General features: G+C 43.1%; 1 protein-coding gene across 1 annotated transcript in view; it reads left to right on the forward strand.

The window, feature by feature from the left end:
- Positions 1-22,843, forward strand: part of CD109 (CD109 molecule) — a 136,389-nt gene that overhangs the window by 46,696 nt on the left and 66,850 nt on the right. Inside the window, exons 6-7 of the mRNA XM_043890530.1 lie at positions 12,741-12,780; positions 15,665-15,749. Of these exons, the coding sequence (XP_043746465.1) occupies positions 12,741-12,780; positions 15,665-15,749 (125 nt within the window). The remainder of the gene's footprint in view (positions 1-12,740; positions 12,781-15,664; positions 15,750-22,843) is intronic.

Consider the following 22,843-nt stretch of genomic DNA (forward strand, 5'->3'; position numbering starts at 1 on the left):
TTATAGTCCCACTCTTCTATATGAGACTACAACTTAGTGGAGATATGTTCATATATTTTCATTTTGAGGGTATGTACATAATTACTGTATTTGATGCACCTACAGGCCAGTAGGAAACAGGCCTTTTGGATTAATATTCTGCACTTTCTGATTTGAAGATTAAAAAAGATTTCAGTCAAGAGCTGAATATCCTGGTCTCTTGTGAAATTCAAGATGCACACTCACAAGTTTTGTGCTGTTTTATTCTTGTGACTCTGTTGGGTCGTTCTGCTATTGTCAGTCCTTGGGGGTGCGCATTTTATTAAATTATGGCTCCAGGCTAGTTATGTGAGGAGTTCCTTGTCTTGTTCTTTCTCTAGAAGCTACTCCTGGGATGCCCTTCCTCTCACATGGTCTCTTTCCAACCACTCTCTTCAGTCAGAAAACTTGGGGATCAGATTTTAGCATGTCCTGATCCTCAATGAAATGGGGGTCTGAGAAGCCCACCAGCACATCTCACAGGGCTTTAGTGCTGGAGAGGATCTTAGCGAGCCTCTTACCTAGACCCATCTCCTGTTTTGATGGAGGAAGAATCTAAGTGACTTAGTTGAATTCAGGTGGTATTAGGGTAGGGTCAGGACTGGAAGCTAGATTTCCTGATACTTTCAGCTCTGTAACAGTGAACTGTTTAATATGTGCAGCAATTACTGTTTTGAGATGGTCGCCTTTTTGTTTGAATGCAGATGCCAACAGGGATGGCTGGGACTTCCCTGGTGGTCCACTGTGGCTAAGACTCTGCTCCCAATGTAGGGGACCTGGGTTTGATTCCTGATCAGGGAACGAGATCCCATATTCTGCAGCTAAGACCTGGAGAAGCCAGATAGATAAATAAGAAATAAGTATTTAAAAAACCAGGACTGGCTGGATGCAGTGGTGGGGTGGATGCCTAGCTCTCTCACATGATTTTCGAGTCACGCGTGTCACTTCCTCATAAGTTGGGTTGTTTCCAAAAGATCTCAGATTCTGACCACTGCAGGCAGGGTTTTGTGGTATGGATTGAGGGTTTGGGTCTGGGAGACTCACGCTACAGCATATGGGTTGCCTGGTAGGGACTATGTAATATCCATTAGTGTATTTATTGAGGATTAGCTTGCTGTCACCTAGCAGACTGTATAAGCTTGGTGTTATGAGGCATAAGATTAATTTTTTTTAGTTCTGTGACATTAATTTTTTTTAGAATTGCATCTCTTTTTTAAAAATGGAAATAGAGCTGATTTACAATGCCGTGTTAATTTTGGGTGTTAGCATGGTGATTCAGTTATACACACATATATCTATTCCTTTTCAGATTCTTTTTTATTATAGGTTACTACAAAGTATTGGATATAGTTCCCTGTGCTATACAGTAGGTCCTTGTTGCTTATCTATATCTGTTGATTCTGAACTCCTAATTTATCCACCCCCTCCTTCCCCTTTGGTAACCGTAAGTTTGCTTTCTATGTCTGTGACTCTATAAGAAGATTAATTAATTAATTAATTAGGCTGCATTGGTTCTTCGTCGTTGCTCGCAAGACCTTCATTGCTTCATGTGGGATCTTTCGTTGCTGTGGATGGTGTTTGCAGAAAAGTTTATTGCAGGGCTCTAAGCAATGGAGTGGGGGACCAGCCACTCCAACCTGGTCTATGAATTGGGGCATTTCTTAAGGAAAAGAACAAGGAGGCTGAGATTAATGGTCATTTTGTGACGTTTCTTTATTTGCAGTTTTGAGGGTCAGGATGTCTCTGGTTTACAGTTCTCTGGCCCCGTGATCCGTGGCTCAGGCATCTGTAAGCTCATCTTGCCCCGGAGAAACCGCCTGAGTTTGTGTGTTAATGACGATGTCCACCATATCAGTTTTAGTCCAGCAATGATGTTATCAACAACCAACGTGATTTTAGTCATCTGACTCTGGTTGATTAGTGTTCAGCTAGCACAGGCTTGAGGTCAGAGGGGACAAGAAAGGGTATAAGTTTCGGATAGAGGGATTAGTCATAAGCTCAGTAAGGGAGCTCACTTCTTGTGAGACTGGGTTTCACACCCACAAGGCTCCCGCCCCACGGGGCCTGCTGCCAGCTTTGCAGCCTGTCCCCTAGCTCTCATCCCCGGGCCACCCCCATCCCACCCCCCCGGCCCCCTCTCAGCCCTGCAGTCACTCCACCTCCATCCGGTTGACACGTGGAATTTTAAGGTATGAAGAGGCTTGCAAGTTCTCTGATCAAAATCTTTATAGCTGAGGGAACTGGAATTTATAGTTAGAATGACTTGGCCACAGTCTCTTGACTCCTCAGTCTAGAGTTTTTTGCGTTCATTCTTTTTTAAAAAAAGTTTATTTATTTATTGACTGCACTGGGTCTTCAGTGCTGCCCACGGGCTTTCTCTAGTTGCAGAGGGAGGGGGCTTCTCATTGCCTGGCTTCTCTTGTGGCAGGGCACAGGCTCTAGGGCATGTGGGCTCAGTAGCTCGTTGCTCTGTGGCATGTGGGATCTTCCAGGATCAGGGATTGAACCTGTGTCCCTGGGTTGGCAGGCGGATTCTTAACCACTAGTCCACCAGGGAAGTCTGAGCTCTTAGCAACCTTAAATGAAGCTTTCCTTGACTGTAAGCTTCCCTGACCCTACTTGAAAGTAGGAACTGTGTCTTATCATCTTTAGATGTTTACTGACTTGTGTTTTTCCCCACCTAATATATACAACAGGAAATTTCTCTATTTTTAGCTTTATTCAGATCCCTACTAATATTCCTAATGGTGATGATGTTGCTAAGTTGCTTCAGTCATGTCCGACTCTTTGTGACCCCATGGACTGTAGCCCGCCAAGCTCCTCTGTCCATGGAATTCTCCAGGCAAGAATACTGGAGTGGGTTGCCATGCCCTTCTCCAGGGATCATCCTGACCCAGGGATCAAGCCCATCTCTCTTATGTCTCCTGCACTGGCAGGCAGGTTCTTTACCACTGGAGCCACATGGGAAGACCTTAGCCTTAATTACCTACAGAACAGTAATCATGTAATATCTTATCTTTCCCCCTCTTTGATTTTTACCATATAATTAGCAAAGAACTTAAAAAGCTAGTAAATCACAAGAGCATCAAGAGGTGTATATTGTCTTTCTTAGAGAAATGACAGATGTTCACACTGCCTGAAATAGGGGGGAAATCCCACCACTTTTCTGGTTATTCTTTGGTGATAAAAGGTCCTGTCATTTTTAGTTATATGTATGCACACAAAATTCTGCATTCAGTAATTAATATGTCCAGCCCTCCTCTCTCACCTCGGGTCTTCTCTGCTCTGGCCGCCTATCTTTCATTCATGAGGATGCCTTGCACTCCTGCAGGATTAAATCAAGTGGAGGGAAGAGAGGCGAGGGATAAAAAACTCATGCATATAGGGGTGAGGCACATGAATTTGCTAATGTTCATTCTGTGTGCGTGTGCTGCTTGCCACTTTAGTCCTGTCTGACTCTTTGTGACCCCATGGACTGTAGCCCACCAGGCTCTTCTGTCCATGGGATTCTCCAGGCAAGAATACTGGAGTGGGTTGCCATGCCCTCCTCCAGGGGATCTTCCCAACCCAAGGATTGAACCTGAGTTTCTTAGATCTCCTGCATTGGCAGGTGGGTTCTTCATCACTAGCGTCACCTGGGCAGCCCAATATTTATTCTATAAAAATGTTTAATGTGGTTTAAGGTACTAGTGTTGTCAACTGGTATCAGAACTTTCTGGGTTCGGCAGGCATTTAAAACAAACACCTTTTCTTCCTAGAGCTCTTTTGTGGGTTCTTTGGAGCACCCCTACCATTGCTGGGAGGTTTCTCATCCAAACTGTCTTCCGTGCTTTTGACTGTCTCCTCCGGCTGGCTCTGTCCTAACAGCTACATCTTCAGCTCCTGGCTGTCTGCAGTACACCTCTGGCTGCATCTCCTGGGGTTGCCTTAGGTCTCTGGAGGCTGGTTTTGATCAGGATAGAAGCAGCCGCATGCTGGCCCTCTCTTTTTTTGCACATTCAGTTCAGTTCAGTTCAGTTGCTCAGTTGTGTCTGACTCTTTGTGACCCCATGGACTGCAGCACACCAGGCCTCCCTGTCCATCACCAACTCCCGGAGTTTGCTCAAACTCATGTCCATTGAGTCGGTGATGCCATCCAACCATCTCATCCTCCGTCATCCCCTTCGCCTCCCGCCTTCAATCTTTCCCAGAATCAGGGTCTTTTCCAATGAGTCAGTTCAGCTGAGGGGAAAAGCTCCTGTTTTCTTTGCTCCCTGAAACTCAGTTCAGCACCCTCTTCCAGCTCAGCCTTCTGTGCAGCAGGTCAGCAGCAGTATTTTTCTCTCTAGGATTTTTGGGCCGGAGGAGGCAATGGCAGCCCACTCCAGTACTCTTGCCTGGAAAATCCCATGGACGGAGGAGCCTGGTAGGCTGCAGCCCATGGGATCGCTAAGAGTTGGACACGACTGAGCGACTTCACTTTCACTTCTCACCTTCATGCATTGGAGAAGGAAATGGCAACCCACTCCAGTGTTCTTGCCTAGAGAATCCCAGGGACGGGGGAACCTGGTGGGCTGCTGTCTATGGGGTTGCACAGAGTCAGACACAACTGAAGTGACTTAGCAGCAGCAGAATTTTTGGGCATGTCAAGTGCCTGACCACTGCAGCTTGAGGTCGCTCCCGGGGGCAGGCATCCAGCTGTCTGGATTGTCCAACTGAAGCCCTTTTCCTTAGGCTTGAAGTGAGGGGCAAGCAATTCCCACCTGATCCCTGGGGGTAGGGTGTGTGAGACTCCTAGCACATCAGAAACTTTCTCTTAAAATTCCTTTCGAGTTGGTTTTCTTTTGGTGAAGAGCTGCAAGACCAGTTTTTTGAGCCCTCTTTTGCAAGTCCTGCCTGCTAGTCTTGCACATTCCTGGCTTGGGAATGTGGCTGTATTTGGCCTCTGCCGCCTTGGGGGGCAGAGCCAAAACTGAGTCTGAAATAGTTCCATTTTAGCAACCTGTTATGTGTGGATGTAAAAACTTTTAGTGCCTTTCTTAATCTTTAAATAAAAATTAAATCCAGACACTGGAGATCAATGCTAAAGCAGATTTTTGTGAAGTTAACATGTTCATAAATGAACATAAATGTGCAACAAAAAAGAGTTCGTCCAACCCATTAATTCTGTTTCTGGCATTTCTTTTTATTCCAGCAGTGAGAGTTGAAAGAAGCTGACCTGCAGTTTTAAAAATATACATCTTTAAGCAGTCAAGTAGTGTGCCATATTTTTTGAGGTTTGTTAAAAAATAAAAGCCCTCTTATAGCAGTTGGATGGCTTCATGGTTAGAGAAGGGAAATCAGTAACTGGAATAGCAGGTCTTAGTAATTCATGTGTCTCCAATTTGCTCTGTAGTCATAGCAGATTTTTTAGGAAGGTAGTAAAAATAGTCTGTTTTCTCTCTTTCCCCTTTCATTTGATTGATTTCCATAATATACACCATCACCATGAACTATTGATGTAGGGATAAAGGGATAAAGAAGTCCAGAAATTACCCAAGAGCACCTCCGGGTTCTTCTTTTCCATTCTGCTTTAGAAGTTATTTAGAAATCTAACTGAGATGGTCTCACATGTAATACAGATGAACATGTGTGCTGAAGAGCAGGTTTCCTAAGGGAGTGCTTTCTCCCTGGAAACAGTGACTGTATTAAAGAAAGCAGAGCTCCGAAGACCTCGATGAGTTCTATTTTTTTTTTTTTTTCCTGGAAAGGTGTTTGCTTAGAAGATATGCTGCCCAGATATTTAAGCCTGCAGGTCAGCTTCTCTCTCTGGTTGCTGGTAGAGTGAATGAGCACAAGCTGTTTCACAAGCTAGAATAAATATTAAAAACTCATTTTGAAGCAGATTGTTGCTTTGGTGGTGCTAATGGTAAAGAACCCACCTGCCAATGCTGGAGACATGAGAGATGAAGGTTCCATCCCTGGGTTGGGAAGATCCCCTGGAGAAGGGCATGGCAACCCACTCCAGTATTCTTACCTGGAGAATCCCATGGACAGAAAAGCCTGGTGGGCTACAGTTCATGGGGTCACAAAGGGTCGGACACAACTGCTTTGAAAGTGAAGGAAGGTTTAGTAAATGGAACGTTAACTCCTACAAAAGGTCTAGGGTTGTTTTTTGCTTCCTGTTTTTAGTTTGATTTAGTCAAATTTAGTTGAGTTCAGCTAGATATAGCAGAACAAAATGGAAATAAATTTTAGTTTTTGGACCAGGGGTTCAGCAAACCCTGGCCTAAAGACCCAGTGAAGCCCAGCAGGTGTTTCTGTTAATAAAGTTTTGTTGGCACACAGCCACTCTTGTTTGTTTGTCTTGTCTCTGGCTGGGTTGAGAAGTTGTAAGAGGGACCATATGGCTTGCAAAGGCTAATAAAATATTTACTGCTTTGCCTTTTATAGAAACAGTTTGCAAAAACCTTTTCTGGACTAATGAAAGTGTTCCTGTGGTTATCTTCATTATCTATGGCATAAATGCCTACTGATTCTCTGAATTATTATTCGTTTAAAGTATTTCAGTATCTTCTATATTCCTGATTGTATATCTTGTAAAAATATTTTATAAAAAAATATTAAACTTGTGAAAATTGGTATGGCCTGATTGCCTAATGACCACATGTTGAGAATGCCGAAACTTACTAAACCCCTGGAACAGTAAAATAATTTCCTTCTAGATTTGCATGTCACGTCTTATAAACATCCTGGGAAAACCGCATCTGGTACAGAGCACACTGTCACCACTCAGTCACTAGATGATTTATTGATTTATTGGAACAATTTAAATGACGATGGAAAGACGCCTTTTTCTCCCACATTTTCTTCAGTTTTCTGTGATGACTGTTTTCTTCCACTCCCAGACGTTCATATTCCTTCCAAATGCAGCACAGAGAGTTAAGGTTACTTCGTGGGTCACTTGGCTGATGGCTGTGCCTCCTCAAGGTAGTCTGAAGGCTCTGACTTTCTTGCAGGAGATGCTGTGAGATAACTGAGGCTAATCTGATGAGCCCCCGGTAAGAACCAGCCTGGGGACAAAATTCAATGTGTTCATTCATTAATATGTACATTCATTCAACAGACCTTGAAAGGACGCTGAATTAAGGGCAGTACCCCCAGTGGCTTCATAGTCTGTTCCAGGTGATGATCAAAAAGCAGATGGTTATAGTATACTAAGTAAAGTGACTGAGTTATACACGGATATTTGGGAGAGAAGGGCATCTAATCCAACATGGGGAGAGGCGATCAAGAGAAGCTCCCTGGTAGAGACTAACTCCAGATAAACGAGTCCAGGACATTAAAAAAAATTATTTATTTTATTTTTGGCTACGCTGAGTCTTCATTGCTGAGCATGGGCTTTCTCTAGTTTTGGCCAGCAGGGGCTACTGCGTACTTGTGGTGAGTGGGCTTCTTATTACAGTGGCTTCCCTTGTTGGGAAGCATGGGCCCTAGGGCACATGGGCCTCACTTTTTGTAGCACATGGGCTTAGTTTCCCCGAGGCATATGGAATCTACCTGGATCAGGGATTGAACTTGTGTCCCCTGCATTACCAGACCAACTTACCTGCCTTCTGAGAAATCTGTATGCAGATCAAGAAGCAACAGTTAGAACTGGACATGGAACAATGGACTGGTTCGAAATTGTCAAAGGAGTACGTCAAGGCTGTATATTGTCACCCTGCTTATTTAACTTATATGCAGAATACATCATGCAAAATGCCAGGTTGGATGAAGCATACGCTGGAATCAAGATTGCAGGGAGAAATATCAATAACCTCAGATATGCAGATGATACCACCCTTATGGCAGAAAGTGAAGAGGAACTATAGGGCCTCTTGATGAAAGTAAAAGAGGAAAGTGAAAAAATTGGCTTAAAACTCAACATTCAGAAAACTTAAGATCATGGCATCCGATCCCATCACTTTATGGCAAATAGATGGGGAAACAAAGGAGACAGTGAGAGACTTTATTTTCTTGGGCTCCAAAATCACTGCAGATGGTGACTGCAGCCATGAAATTAAAAGACACTTGCTTCTTGGAAGAAAAGCTATGACCAACCTAGACAGCATATTAAAAAGCAGAGACATTACTTTGCCGACAAAGGTCTGTCTAGTCAAAGCTATGGTTTTTCCAGTGGTCATGTATGGATGTAAGAGTTGGACCATAAAGAAAGCTGAGCGCTAGAGAATTGATGCTTTTAGACTGTGGTGTTGGAGAAGACTCTTAAGAGTTCCTTGGACTGCAAGGAGACCAAACCAGTCCATCCTAAAGGAAATCAGTCCTGAATATTCATTAGAAGGACTGATGCTGAAGCTCCAGTACTTTGGCCACCTGATGTGAATAACTGACTCAATGGAAAAGATCCTGATGCTGGGAAAGATTGAAGGTGGGAGGAGAAGGGGACAACAGAGGATGGGATGGTTGGATGGCATCGCCGACTCGATGGACATGAGTTTGAACAAGGCTTGGGAGTTGGTGAAGGACAGGGAAGCCTGGTGTGCTGCAGTCCATGGGATCGCAAAGAGTAGGACATGACTGAGTGACTGAACTGAACTGAATCCCTGCATTGGCAGGTGGATTCTTAACCACTGAACCACCAAGGAAATCCAGAAGTCCAGAACTTTCTCTAGATCTTTCAGGTGGAGGTGTCCAGAAGATGTATTTGAGTCTAAATCTCCAGCTTGAGATAGAGGTTTAGAAGTGTTTACTGAAAAAAAAAAGAAAAAAAAAGAAGTGTTTACTGTAGAGATGGCAGTTAACACCATGAGAGTAGATGAACTAACTTAGGGGAAGAGCACTGGGCTCAGGATGGGAAGGACCAACGTTTCAAGATCAGAAAGGACCATTAAGGAAACGAGGAGTGATTCAGAAACATACTCAAGAGTACCAAGAGAGCAGAAGATGTAACAACATTCTGTCTATAGACAGAATGAAGGGGAGGAGACAGTAAACAGAGAGATGGAAAATTCAGGTATTGTCAGGGATGATTGGTAATGTAGGAGGCAGGAAGGGAGACTTCATTTCAAATGTAATCTAATGTAACTACTTGTGTTAAATAATTGCCTAAATGTTGGTTTCAAGGCTGTTTAAAGGAGGCCCAAATAAATTAATTTTCTACATTTGTCAAAGCTAGCACTTTTATTCAATATAAAACATATTATTCTGAGAACTTTTTTGTATCAGACACTCTTTTAAGTTGACATGTCAAGGAATAAACTGTGAAGGGTAAAAACATGATCCAACATGGACCTGGTCATGAAGGAACTTGCAGCAAGGGAAGCCGTGTACCTAAATATTTAGGATACAAGGTAAAGAGTGATGAAGAAGGGCTGAAGTGCAAGGAGGCGGAGAGATTACTTTTATTTTAGTTTCTTTTTTTTTTTTTTTCAAACTTTAAACTCTTTATTTTGTATTGGGGTGAAACCATTTACCTCAGGTTGGGACTTGAACCCACGTGGCTGGGACTCAAACCCAGCCAAAACCCACGGTGACTGGTTTCAGGACCTAATGAAGCTCAGGTTCTTGATGTCTCATCAGAGAAGGAGTTCAGTGAGAGACAAAGTGATAGGTAAGAAGTGGATTTATTTAGATTCTGAGAGAAGCGCACACCGCGGACAGAGTGTGGGCCATCACAGAGGGCGAGTGCTGGCTGTGAAATGTGGGGTGGTTAGCTTTAGGATGAGTGATTTCATATGCTAATGAGTGGGAGGATTATTCCAACTAGTTTTGGGAAGGGGTGGAGGTTTCCAGGGACTGGGCCACCGCCCACTCCTTGGTCTTTTGGCAGTGCCTGGGAACTGTCATGGCGCCTCTGGTTGTGTCATTTAGCTTACTGATTCAGGGTCAAGGTCTACTCAAGGTCGACTTGTCTGCCATCTTGGACTCACTTGATTTTAACTGGTTTGTGTCGTGTCCTTGGGCTGTGTCATTCTTTCAAAAGTTGTGCCCTGGCCCTTTTCCTCCTGTTACAGGGGTGCAGCCAATTAACAATGCGGTGGTAGTTTCACGTGCTCAGTGAAGGGATTCAGCCACGCACATACATGTATCTGCGTGTGTGTTGAGTCGCTTCAGTCGCGTCCAACTGTGTGCTACCCCATGGACTTGCAGCTTCCCCAGCTCCTCTTCATGGAATTCTCTAGGCAAGAATACTGGAGTGGGTTGCCATGCTCTCCTCCTGGCGATCTTCCCAACCCAGGGATGGAACCGATGTCTATGTCTAACCTGCATTGGTAGGTGGGTTCTTTACCACTAGCGTGACCTGGGAAGCCCATACATATATTAATTCTTCCCTAAAGAAGAATAATGCCAGCCTCCCGTCCAGGCTGGCACATAATTGAGTAAAGTTCCAGGCGCTATACAATAGGTCTTCGTTGGTTATCCATTTTGAATAGAGCATGTGTACATGACCTTCCCAAACTCCCTAACTATCCCTCCCCCTGGCAACCATAAGTTTGTTTTCTAAGTCTGTGAGTCTCCTTCTGTTTTCTAAGTAAGTTAGTTTATATCATTTCTTTTTAGATTCCACATTTAAGGGATGCCATACGATATTAAAGAGATTACTTTTAGATTGGGGATCCAGGGAAGCACGTACTATTTGATCTAGGTCTTGGCAGGTTAGAGGTGGAAGTGTGTGTCAGTCAAGCGTAGGGAGCTGAGTGCAGAAGCCCAGTGCGTGAAAGTCTAGGGTACTGTCTGCCTTGCAGAATTGCTCTGGACTGGGTCTGCTCCATCTTGAGACTGATGCTGAGGGCTGTAGTTAACCTTTACAGAGCTTCATGCCATGTTTTACATGGGATACTCACTTGGCATTGGCTGTATGAACTTAACTTGATCAGCAGACATCATCATTGTTAAATTGCTTGTTCACAGCCTTACCAGTCATAAAGCAAAAAGTAATTTAAAGACTAGAATTCTTATGTTATCAGTAAAATTACAGGTAGATTACCTTCTTGATTTGATTTTTGAGGATAACAAATCAAAACTTATAAATGAATTAAAACCATTGATTTATACCATTCCTATATGTGACATGAAAACACTTTAAGATAGAAGGGACAAATGTGAGATTCTTAAAGACTGATCAACACAGTGTCTTTGGGATCTACTTTAAATGACAGCCTTGAAGCCAAGCTTTAGACAATTATTTTGTTGACGTGTAAGTAGTTTCAGTTGTCTTATACTTTGAAATGAATTGTATCCTTTAAGGATTAAAAAATAATTGCTGGTGTGTACTTTATTTATTAAAATTTTATTTTTTATTGAGGAATAGTTGATATATACTATCATATTAGTTTAGGAGATGTAGAGTTGCTTTAGATTAAACAAATAATGATTGTTTAAAAAGCCAATATGTTATTTATTTGCTTTGGTAAACTTAGGGAATCAGAATTGGAATATACATTTCTTTAGTAGAATTTCTTAACTATTTTGAAGTGGCTCTGTTTAATGTGTTACCTATGATTAGGAATGGACCAATAGAAATATAAGTTGGGAAAAAAAAAAAAAAGAAATATAAGTTGGAGAGGGAAGTGGGAGGGGGGATCGGGATGGGGAATACATGTAAATCCATGGCTGATTCATGTCAATGTATGGCAAAAACCACTACAATATTGTGAAGTAATTAGCCTCCAACTAATAAAAATAAATGGGAAAAAAAAAAAGAAATATGAGGAGTTGGGGAAAAAAAAGATATTCTAGGCCAGACGTTTTCTTTTTTGTTGTTGTTGTTTACTTTGGGGAAAGCTCCCTCTGTTTGTTTAAAAAAAGTTTTTTAAACTTTGACTTTGTGTTGGGGTATAGCTGATTAACTGTGTTGTCATAGTTTCAGGTGGTCAGGAAAGGGATTCAGCCATACATATGCATGTATCCATTCTCCCCCCAAATTCCCCTCCCATCCAGGCTGCCACATAGCATTGAGCAGAGTTCTAAGTGCTATTACAGGAGGTCCTTGTTATCCATTTTAAAATAGTGGTGTGTACATGTCCATCCCAAATCCCTACCTGTCCCTCTGCCCATCTCCCGCACCCTGCAACTAGAAGTTCCTCCTCTAAGTCCATGCGTCTGTTTCTGTTTTGTAAATAACTTCTTTTGTATCATGTCTTTATAGATTCCACAAATAAGGGATGTCACACGCTTTCTTGTTGATCTTGGAAAAAGAAATGATATCTGTTAAAATAGGGTAGAGTATATTGACTTAAGGATTATAGTAGAAAATACTTCAGGCAATTAGGAAGATAAAGAGTATTGGTCCATGATGATTTTGTATCCTCGACTATTTTATATATTTGAATAATGTGTAATTTTATTTTCTTCACTGGTTAGCTTTGATAGGGATATACAAACCAAATTTGAAGTTATTTCTTGCTAGTTTGCCATGCTTCATAAATTCATAAATTATCTGATTTAATTTTGTTCTCATTTCACAAATGAGGAAAGTCAGGTTAAGCAGTTTGTTTCAGTGACCTGCAGTGAATTAAAGAGACAGGTCACCTTTTTATGTTAGTGGATTGTTAAGAAAAACTCATGAAATTCACAGACTTCATGTTGCAGGTGATTAAAAATAAACTTCTGTAAGTTGAAATAAATTGTTTTGTTCATTAAATAATTATAAATGTAATTTAAAATTTTTTCTAAATATTTTTGTGAGGTGAGTAAACAAATGAAGTAATTAAATAGAAACTCATTTATTTTCTTGTCTTTTTTTTTCTTTCTCCCAATAGGACCAGACATATTATCAGTCATTTCAGGTTTCAGAATATGGTAAGAATTCTTCAACTTATTTTGAAGGAAAATGTATTTGTTCCTTTCCACAGGGAAGAGAGAGATTTCTAGGAGGTATATTGTTTAAAGTAAAAACCCCAATGGAGGTAAAATCCTGATATTTCTTATAGGTCTGAACTTTTTTTATCTGTAAAAGATCATTATAAAGAGTAAAGTGGGAATGAGATTGCCTATAGTCCCATGATCCTACTCTTTTTCTTATGCACAGTTAGCCTGTTTTTGTATTTTGCTGTGATCATAACATATTTAAAATTATTATTATTTTTTAAAGCATAACCTCAGTGATTTCCTGATTTTCCCACTTTTCACTTGGTCAACACTAGTAAAGACCGGGTTTAACTTGGGTAAATCCTCTTCCTGCAGGTGCCACTTCTGTAATGCTGTAGTTGGAAACACGTAGGTGTAAGCAATGTGGGACCCAGCGGTTTTTTGTTGGTGCATGGAGAAGAGGAAAGCTGAGAGTGGGTGCATAGGGTCCCAGTATTAGTTACACTTTGAACAACTGTTCTGAAGTTGTACACAAGCTCTTTTGTCTGACTTGTGTTATTTTTTGAGAGGGTGTCTCATTCGGGCATTAGAAATTCTGGAAAGTCATCTGCTTGCACATTTGTGGCTGCGGTCCACGTGTCTCTCACAGCGTTGTCACAGCTCAGTTTCATGATCAGCTGGAAGAGGGAGCAGCAAAGCTTTTTCCTATAAATGGCCAGATAGGAAAACTTTATGCTGTGTGGCTCACATGGCTGTCTTTACTCAACTTTGCCATCACAGCACGCAGCAGCCGTCAGCAATATGTAAGTGAAAGTGGCTGTGATCCAGTACAATTTTATTTATGGATGTGGAAATTTCGATTTCACATGATTTTCACATGTTGTGAAATACTCTTCTTGTGATTTTTTTCCCCAACCAATTAGAAACGCACAAACCATTCTTAGCTCATGCTGGTCTTTGTTTGCTGACCTCTGATCTGGAACTGTTTTTGTCCAGTTCAGGGGTCACTCAGCACATTGAATGCTTGAAATGTGGCTGATGCAAATGGAGATGTGCTCTAAGCGTGTAAAATACCCAATTTTGAAGATGGTATAAATAAAGAAAAATACCTCCTTAATAATTATTTATATTGATTACATGTTGCAATGATATTTTGGATATATGAGGTTATATAAAATGTTGCAAAATTAATTTCACCTGATTTTTTTTTTTCTTTTTAAATGTGGCTGCTGAGCATACGAAATGACACCATGTGGCTCACATTTTTTTTCTTTTGGACAGCCCTGATCTCGAGGAATAAGTCAGAGGTGGCTGTGACTCTCATAGGCTGTTTTTATGTCATGTAGTAGTGGTGCTGGGTGGTTGTATGTTGTTGAAGGAGGTATGTTGTGGAGGCATGATGGATTGCCAACCTGTGATATCTGTGGAGGGGACATTCTGATTTCCTTGTTCTGAGGAGGTTCCACCCCTGGGGGGGCCCCGACTTTTGTGCTGGTGCAGAGTCCTGGACTGGTCTTGGTCTTGGAGTGTCCGGGTCCTCCAGGGTCTTTAACCTGGAGCTGGAGGCTCTCCTGTTCTGCCGATTCCTTGGTCGTCTTGTTTCGTTTCTTTTACTAATTGTTATGAGATGAATCTATTTCACTGGTCAGTGAATTTAAAAATGAGAATTATTTCTATAGATTTGTTTAGATTGGTAGGAAATATTTTCTTTTAACTCCAGTGAAGTGCTTTGTATTAAATAATATTACTATTTATGAAATATTTCACAGCTTAATTATATTTGTTGTTGTTGTTGTTGAGTCACTAAGTCATGTCCGACTCTCTGTGACCCCACGAACTGCGGCATGCCAGGCTTCCCTGTCCTTCACAATCTCCTGGAGTTTGCTCAGACTCATGTCCATTGAGTTGGTGATGCCATCCAACCAGACTGCATTAAATAATACTACTATTTATAAAATATTTCATAGCTGAGTTATATAAAGCCAGCCAAAGTAGGGGTTTCTAGTTTTGGGATTACCTTCAGGAACCAGTACCTGTTAGACAAGAAAAGCATCATTACTTGTAGCCATATCTTAGTAATTAACTAGAAATCCTAGTACACAACTTTCTCTTCATGGGATTCCATTGGGTTAGACTGTCACCAAATTTGCCTTTGATGGTCTCAAAGGATGCAGGGTCTCTGTGAATGCATGTATGTCAGCATGCAGAAGGAGAGTAAGAGTCAGGATGTGCTTTTAGAAACCAAATTGGAACAAAGTCCTCAGAGGTACCTATTTATCAAATAATATGGGTGACAATTGAATGAAAAAGCCGGGTCTTCTAGCACTCAGGTGGCTTTGCCTCTAGGATGCAATCTATATTTGCCTCTAGGATGCAATTCTGGATGCAATTTATTTATTTTTAATTTTTTCTATTAAACTTTTTATTTTGTATTCGAGCTACAGTCGATTAACAATGTTGTGATAGTTTCAGGTGAGCAGTGAAGGGACTCAGCCATACATGTACCCGTGTCCATTCTCCCCCAAACTCCTTCTAACCCAGGCTTCCACGTAACATTGAGAAGAGTTTCCTGTGCTACACAGTACGTCCTTGTTAGGTATCTGGATCCAGTTTGGATTCTGCCAGTGGGAGGCTTCACAGACATGAGTGTCCACAGCAGCCCTCCCCATTCAGTGTCTTGTCACCAGCCTTATGGGGTTTTAGATTTTGAATGGAGTGAAGTACTTTCATCTGTGTGTTAACGTGTATTTGGAGCCTAACGAATTTAAGTTTAAATGATACCAACTCCTTTAGAACAGTTCTATTCACTAGTTTGTTAAACTGTAAAATGAGAGGAAAATGGACTGTTTAAAATATTCTTGCTTTTCTTTTCCAGTATTACCAAAGTTTGAAGTTGCTTTGCAGACACCATTATATTGTTCTTTAAATTCTAAGAGTTTAAATGGTACTGTCACCGCAAAGTAAGTATCATATTGCTTTTTATGACTATAAACTGTTGTGAAACTGCATGACAGAGAGCTCATTATATACCCCAGAACATGAGCGCAACATGTTGCTTGTTAAAATACCCCAATGGACAGGAAGCAAGTGTTTATAATAAATAATTAGGCACGGAACATGTCTGCACAAGTCTTTGCAGCCATTTCTCTGCTTCTAAGCTGATCCAATCCTAAAATAGTCCCCATAGGCTCATATCTTTCCAACACTAGTCAAGAGATTTACCTTATAGATTCTGCAGGATTGAAAAAAAAAACACAACTTTATTTATTCCTCATTCAGCGACATGGGTTAAGGCAACTTACTCTTTTAAAAGCTAATTATTTTCTCTGTCAATAATGGATGTTGAGACTTTGGGGAGGGGATTGGTTCCCTTGGGGCTTCCCTGGTGGCTCAGATGGTAAAGAATCTGCCTGCAATGTGGAAGACCCGGGTTTGATCCCTGGGTCAGGAAGACCCCCTGGAGAAGGGAATGGCTACCCACTCCAGTTTCTTGCCTGGAGAAATACATGGACCGAGGAACCTGGCGGGCTACAGTCCATGCGGTTGCAAAGAGTCAGATGTGACTGAGTGACTAACGCATTTTTTTCACTTTGTTCCCTTATTGCAGTTGGCAGATGTATCAGTAAGTCACATTCATCATCCATTTCAGCATGTGTACACAGAGACTTCCAGCCCCCCGCTGTGTAACTTCTGTCTAGTGGCTTCCATGATTTCATGATTTTGATCCACTGGCTTGAAGAGCACGGCACTTTGTTTTGCTGAAGCAAAAAGCATGCTCTGGTTTCCAGACCAGTGGCCCTTCAAAGTATAGGGTGAATTTGCCCTCAAGTAAATCCAGCACTGATTTCTTGTAGCATTTAAACATTTTAATTTAGTTTCAAAATTTTTTGTCCCTCCCCATCTCCCAGGGTTTGCAAGGACTTGGCTGGGGCGACACCTGTGACATGGGTCTCTCCTTGGCTACCTGTCAGTGGGCTGGAGTTGGCCTGGGTGGCTAAGGCCTCTTCGGGAGAGCAGCCTGTGGGCCGGGGTCCCACCTAACCCTCTGAGGACCTGGGACCTGATGGAGCATTGCAGTACCCTTTCCTGTTCAGTTGTCCCTCCTCTGTGTCACTTGCATCTCCTCTCCCAGACCAGAGAGTGGGCCCAGTAAACCTCAGCAGACTCCTGGCGTCCTCTGCAGCTCTTTTGGAGAAGTGCTTGCTTTTCCTTCCCAAGAAAGGCTGTCCCATGCAGCGTTTATTTTGTGTATGTGTGTGTGTGTGTGTGTGTGTGTGTGCGCGCGTTAGTCGCTCAGTTGTGTCTGACTCTTTGTGACCCCATGGACTGTGGCCTGCTAGGCCCCTCTGTCCATGGAATTCTCCAGGCAAGAATAGTGGACTAGGTTGCCATTCCCTTATTCAGGGGATCTTCCTAACCCAGGGATCAAACCCGGGTCTCCTGGATTAGAGTCAGATTCTTTACCCTCTGAGCCACCAGGGTTTAAGTTTATTTATTTCAATTTTGATTGTGTTGAGTCTCTGTTGCTGCAGGGGGCCTTTCTCTAGTTGTGGCGAGCAGGGGCTACTCTTCTTTGCGGTGCGTGGGCTTCTCATTGTGGTGGCCTCTCGTTGCAGGGCACAGGCTCTAGGTGCCCGGGCTTCAGTACTTGCAGCACATGAATCAGTAGTTGTGGTGCACTTTTGCACGTGGGATCTTCCCGGACCAGGGATCGAACCTGTGTCCCCTGCATTGACAGGCAGATTCTTATCCACCAGACCACCAGGGAAGTCGTAGCATTTATTTTTGATGTGTCAATGTCTGTACTCAGGTTTGTGAAATTTATTTAGTTTCAGAATTTATTTGTAATAACTGGTAACAACTGTACCCCACGTCACCACTGTCTCCTCACAGTATTCCTCTCTTGTTGGGGGTCTGTGGCAGTGGCAAGCATGGGCAGTGAGTTCACATACCAAAACATCTGAGGACTCCTGTTTTAGGTTCTTCTTGCAAACAAATCATGTGAATCCATGTGACATAAAGGCAAAAATGTGTCTACGATTTGTATACCAAGCTAGTTCAACTAAGAGGTAGCTTCCAGTGTGAATGTGGGTACTGTGGCTGGATTTATGGTTTAGAAAACACATAAATGCCAACTTTTCATATTATTATCCTGCTCTTGATCTTAGCTGAAGGTCAAGCATTCTGTCTGGGTTTTATTTGGAATTCTTTGACTAACACATATAAAACTTAGTGACTGCAAATCCGCATAAACCATCTGTGTGCACATGGGTTAAATTGAAAGTGGATATCTTCTTTTTTCTGTTTTTGGTTTTCAGGCATGTGCCAGGGATTTAAACACAACTAGTTAAAACAGTGGTTCTTAAACTCTGGTAACTGTCTAGAAAATTTATTGTACACTTTTCAGGGAGGGTAAATCCCTTGAAGCCACAACACTAACAGCCTCTTCCTCATGCCACGCAGAGCCCTGGGGACCTCCCGGCCCAGAGGCCTTTCTGTCCCCCATTTCTTGTAGGCAAGATTCCAGCCTCCATGACCTTTCCTGAGTTCCAAAGGGCAGACTTTAGGGGGACTTCCCTGGTGGTCCAGTGGTTAAGAAACTGCTTGCTAATATAGGGGGCATGGGTTTGATTCCTGGTCCGGGAAGATTCCACATGCCATGGGCAGCTAAGCTCAGTCCCCACACTGCTGAGCATGCACTCTATAGAGCCTGTGAGCTGCAAGTGCTGAAGCCCTTGAGCTCCAGAGCCCATACTCTGCGACAAGAGAAGCCATCACACGAGAAACCTGGAGATTAGTCCCCACTCAGAGCAACTCGAGAAAGCCCGGGTGGAGCAACAAAGACCCAGGGCAGCCAAAAATAAATAAATACAAAGGGCAGATGGGAACAGTTGCGGGGCAGATTCTTTACCATCTGAGCCACCAGGGAAGCCTGACTATATAACTGCTTCCTATTCACCAGGGAGAGGGCGGGGGCACAGTTCTTGAGGCGCTAGCCTCCTGTGTTCCCCTTTTGTCTGGCAAAGAAGTAACGCCGCTTTTCCCTTTCCTCCTTACTCTGTCTGCATATTTCTGTTTGACCCCGGTGCACAGAGAGCCAAGGTTCTGGCAGCGTGTTCCTTCAGTGCAGGGATCCTCTGGTGTCAGGTGATGGTGGGCGAACTGTGACCTTACCTGGAATTAAGAGTGCATCATCAAGTAGTTAAGATCTTCCGTTTGATGGGGGTTTTAGTTCTGCAGAAGAGCTCAAAGACACTGTTCTGTGTATCCCTTGAGGCGGAACCAGGACCCTGCCCCGAGGCTGCACTATTGTTTCTTGACTGCTCCTCCCTTGTCTCTGGTCCTCTCCCTTCCCGGATTAACCGCTGCTTGAACCTGTCCTTTGGAAGGCAGGGAAGGGGACACAGAAAGGTTTTTGTGCCCAGGAGCCCCACAGGGTTCCATTCAATTTCAATTGCATTATGTCTAAAAATAACAACTACCTACCTTGATTAAAAAGTACTTTATTCGCAAAGAAGACTAACCATCATCCGAGCCTTTGGTGAATTGTAATGTGTTTGCAGTAGTGAAATCAAAGCTCTCTGATCACAGATCACCACAACAAATATAATAGTGATTGGGTAGAGAGGGTGGTGGGAGGGGGGATCGGGATGGGGAATACATGTAAATCCATGGCTGATTCATGTCAATGTATGACAAAACCCACTACAATATTGTAAAGTAATTAGCCTCCAACTAATAAAAATAAATGAAAAAAATATAATAGTGATGAAAAAGCTTGAAATATTATGAGAATTACCAAAATATGTCACAGAGACTTGAAATGAGCAGATGGCTTTGGGAAAAGGGCACCAGTAGACTTGAGTATCAAAAAGTGAAAGTGTTAGTTGCTCAGTCAAGTCCGACTCTGTGACCCTATGGATTGTAGCCCACCAGGCTACTCTGTTTATGGAATTTTTCAGGCAAAAAGAGTGGGTAGCCGTTCCCTTTTCCAGGGGATCTTCCTGACCCAGGGGTTGAACCCAGGTCTCCTGCATTGCAGGCACATTCTTTACCGTCTGGGCCACCAGGGAAGCCCTTGCTTATTGTGAGCTTGCCACAAAAGTTCAGTTGGTAAAAAACACAGTATCTGTCACTTCACAGTATCTGTGAAGTGCAATAAAGCAAAGCACAATAAAATGAGGTCTGCCTGTAGTCCATTCCGAGGACTTCCTTCCTATTACCCCTCCTTCCTTCAGGCTTCAGTTGCCTGGGGGTGTCCACAGTGGGGGCCGAGGAAGGCAGTCTGCCCCAGGGCAGCTCAGATCTTATGTGTGAATTCAAATGGGTGGCTCTGAGATGGCTGAGGAGGCCCTTTGCTTGAGGTCTGTGGATAAACGGTCCTTCTCCACCCCAGCGTTCATGAGTTCTCAGTCTACCAGTGCGTTTCAGGAAGGTCTCCTTTTACTCAGATTGTGTATGTAATTTGCAACTTTGCAACAGAGTCAGGAAATCTTTTGACTAGCAAGGTCTTTCACCAGTCTCTAAAAATTGACATAGACCTAATCTATAAATACTGTGTCCTAGAGGAGATGGAGGTGATGACGGTAAAGTTGCCATCATCCTATGTCTATTGAGAACCCATCTCTCCTTCCTTCAGGCTCATCCTTCCAGTTTGCCTCGGACTGGGTCTCCTGTCGGGAGAATCCTGGCCCACTTCGCTTCTTACCTGTGTCTGAATTCTTCCATTTGGTGTCTTTAACCTTCTGCTGTTTGCTGGCATCTTCACTCTGTGTTTAAACGTGTCTGTCATTGAAGGAAGCAAACCCTCTCTGATTATCCTGCCTCCTTCTAGCTGCTGCCCCATCTCTCACCTCTTTGTAGAGTTCCAGCTGCCTGTTTCTGCTTCTTCACATCCTGTTTGTTCTTCAGCCCCCTGTGTCCTGCTTTTCTCCTTCACCATGGATCGAAACTGTTTTCACTAGGGCACAAAGGCTCCTTCTTGCCTCACCTTGTGGCTGCTTTCTTAGGCTGTTACAAATTTTTGCCCGCCTTGCAGCACTGATCATTGCTGTCCTCTCATTTTCCTTCTGACTTTTCTCCTTTTGCTTTGGTTACTCCTTTGAGGCTCTTTGCAGACAATGTCCATGTTGAAAACCTTCTTATTCCTTAGAGCTCCATCTTTGGCTCTCTTTTCTATTTTTATGCATTTACTCAGAGTTTTCTTCTCCATAGCCAGAGCTTCTGCTCCTGTTGATAATCTGATGAAACCTGAATGCCTACGGGGCTTCCCTGGTGGCTCAGTGGTAAAGAATATGCCTGCTAATGCAGGAGACACAGGTTTGATACCTGAGTCGGGAAGGTCCCCTGGAGAAGGAAATGGCAGCTCACGCCAGTATTCTTGCCTGGGAAATCCCATGGACTGGAGAGCCTGGCGGGCTCCAGTCCATGGGATCCCAAAGAGTCCAGCATGACTTAGTGACTAAACAACAACAACAACAACAAAATCCGTATCTCCAGCCTTCATTTCTGGCTTGACAGTCAGATCTTTATGTCTCGCTGCTCACTGGACATCGCCCACTGGATGTCCCACAGGTACATGAAGCAGGCTGTCTTCCCCAGCCCTGGTTCTCTGCACCCTTCTCCTGGTGGACTGCACCTCCCTCTGTCTAGCTGCCCGGGTCAGCTGTAGTCTTCCGACTCCCTCGGTTCACAGCCAGTCAGCATCCAGGGCTGCTGGTTCTGTCTCCTTGTGAAAGTCGCTCAGTCGTGTCCGACTGTTTGCGACCCCGTGCACTATACAGTCCATGGAATTCTCCAGGCCAGAACACTGGAGTGGGTAGCCTTTCCCTTCTCCAGGGGATCTTCCCAACCCCGGGGAATGAGCCCAGGTCTCCTGCGTTGCAGGCAGATTCTTTACCAGCTGAGCCACAAGGGAAGCTCTCTCTCTCCTTTATATCTCTCAAATAATCCGTCCCCTTTTCTCCACTGGCACTTCCTTCACTCAGGCCAGTGTCTCTTTCTTTCTTCAGCTACTGTTGTAGTTTCTTAAGAGTGTTTCCTGCGTCCATTTTGGCGACATTTAGTCTTTTCTGTACTTTGCATCCAGACTTCTTGTTGTCTCCTCTTCTTTTCCTTCTCTCTTTCTCCTCCTCCTCTTCTCCCCCAAATCCCTACCACTTCTGCGTTCTTTTTTGACTGAAAAAACAAAGCTAATTCTGTTGCCCTTTTACATGAAAGTTTTCAGACCACTGCCTTGAGGGTGAAGTTCAGAATTTTTAGTGTTTCTTACCAAGTTCTTTTCTAGTTTCAAGTCTTTTGAAACACCTCGCCCAGCCCCTCATCTCCCCTCCCAAAGTCTCTTCCCAGATTTTACCTGTGCGTCCAAGAATGCACAATGCTTTTTCTGCCCAAGATGACTTTACTTAGGTAATTTCAGTGTGTGGCTTCTTGCGCCCAAGCTTCTGCCCTTAGACCACGTGGCTCGATCACCTCTTTGAGGGTGGGTCTGTGTCGCGGTTACCACTGCACAGTGCCAGTCATGGAGTGGGCTTCTAATAAATGCCCATTGAAAGAATAAATAGATAAAACAATGTGACTCCTAAGATTTTAGTTTCAAGCTGTGTGTAGCACAGCAGAGGCCTCTATACCTAATCAAAAGCCTCTTATTTTGAGTGAACTAAATTAAGGTGTATGGGCAGTAGTTTTGGTTTTGTCACCAAATTAGGGAGTAAAGAGAAGGACTTGAAATCCAGTTGTCTCTTGTGTGTACTTTGAAAGATGAGTTCTGTTGTCTTACCACTTGGAAAGTTGTTATTAAGTTATAGAAATGATTAGCTCTTATAGTCATCTCTATGAGCGGATGATAACAATTTTGGTTACTTTTGATTGTGGCCATCTATCCCATCAAAGTATAGTTGATGTGCAGAGGGTTACTGGAAATTTCCTGGAGCAGAAAGTTAACACTCTCTTTTAGTTTAAAAATTTTTAGCTGAGATAAATAAAAACCTGCATATGCTTATTAGCTTTGATGTGAACATCTGCTCACTATTCCCACCTCATTAAAATAAATAAT

This window comes from Cervus elaphus, chromosome 28 (assembly GCF_910594005.1).
Source record: "Cervus elaphus chromosome 28, mCerEla1.1, whole genome shotgun sequence".
Classification (NCBI taxonomy): domain Eukaryota; kingdom Metazoa; phylum Chordata; class Mammalia; order Artiodactyla; family Cervidae; genus Cervus; species Cervus elaphus.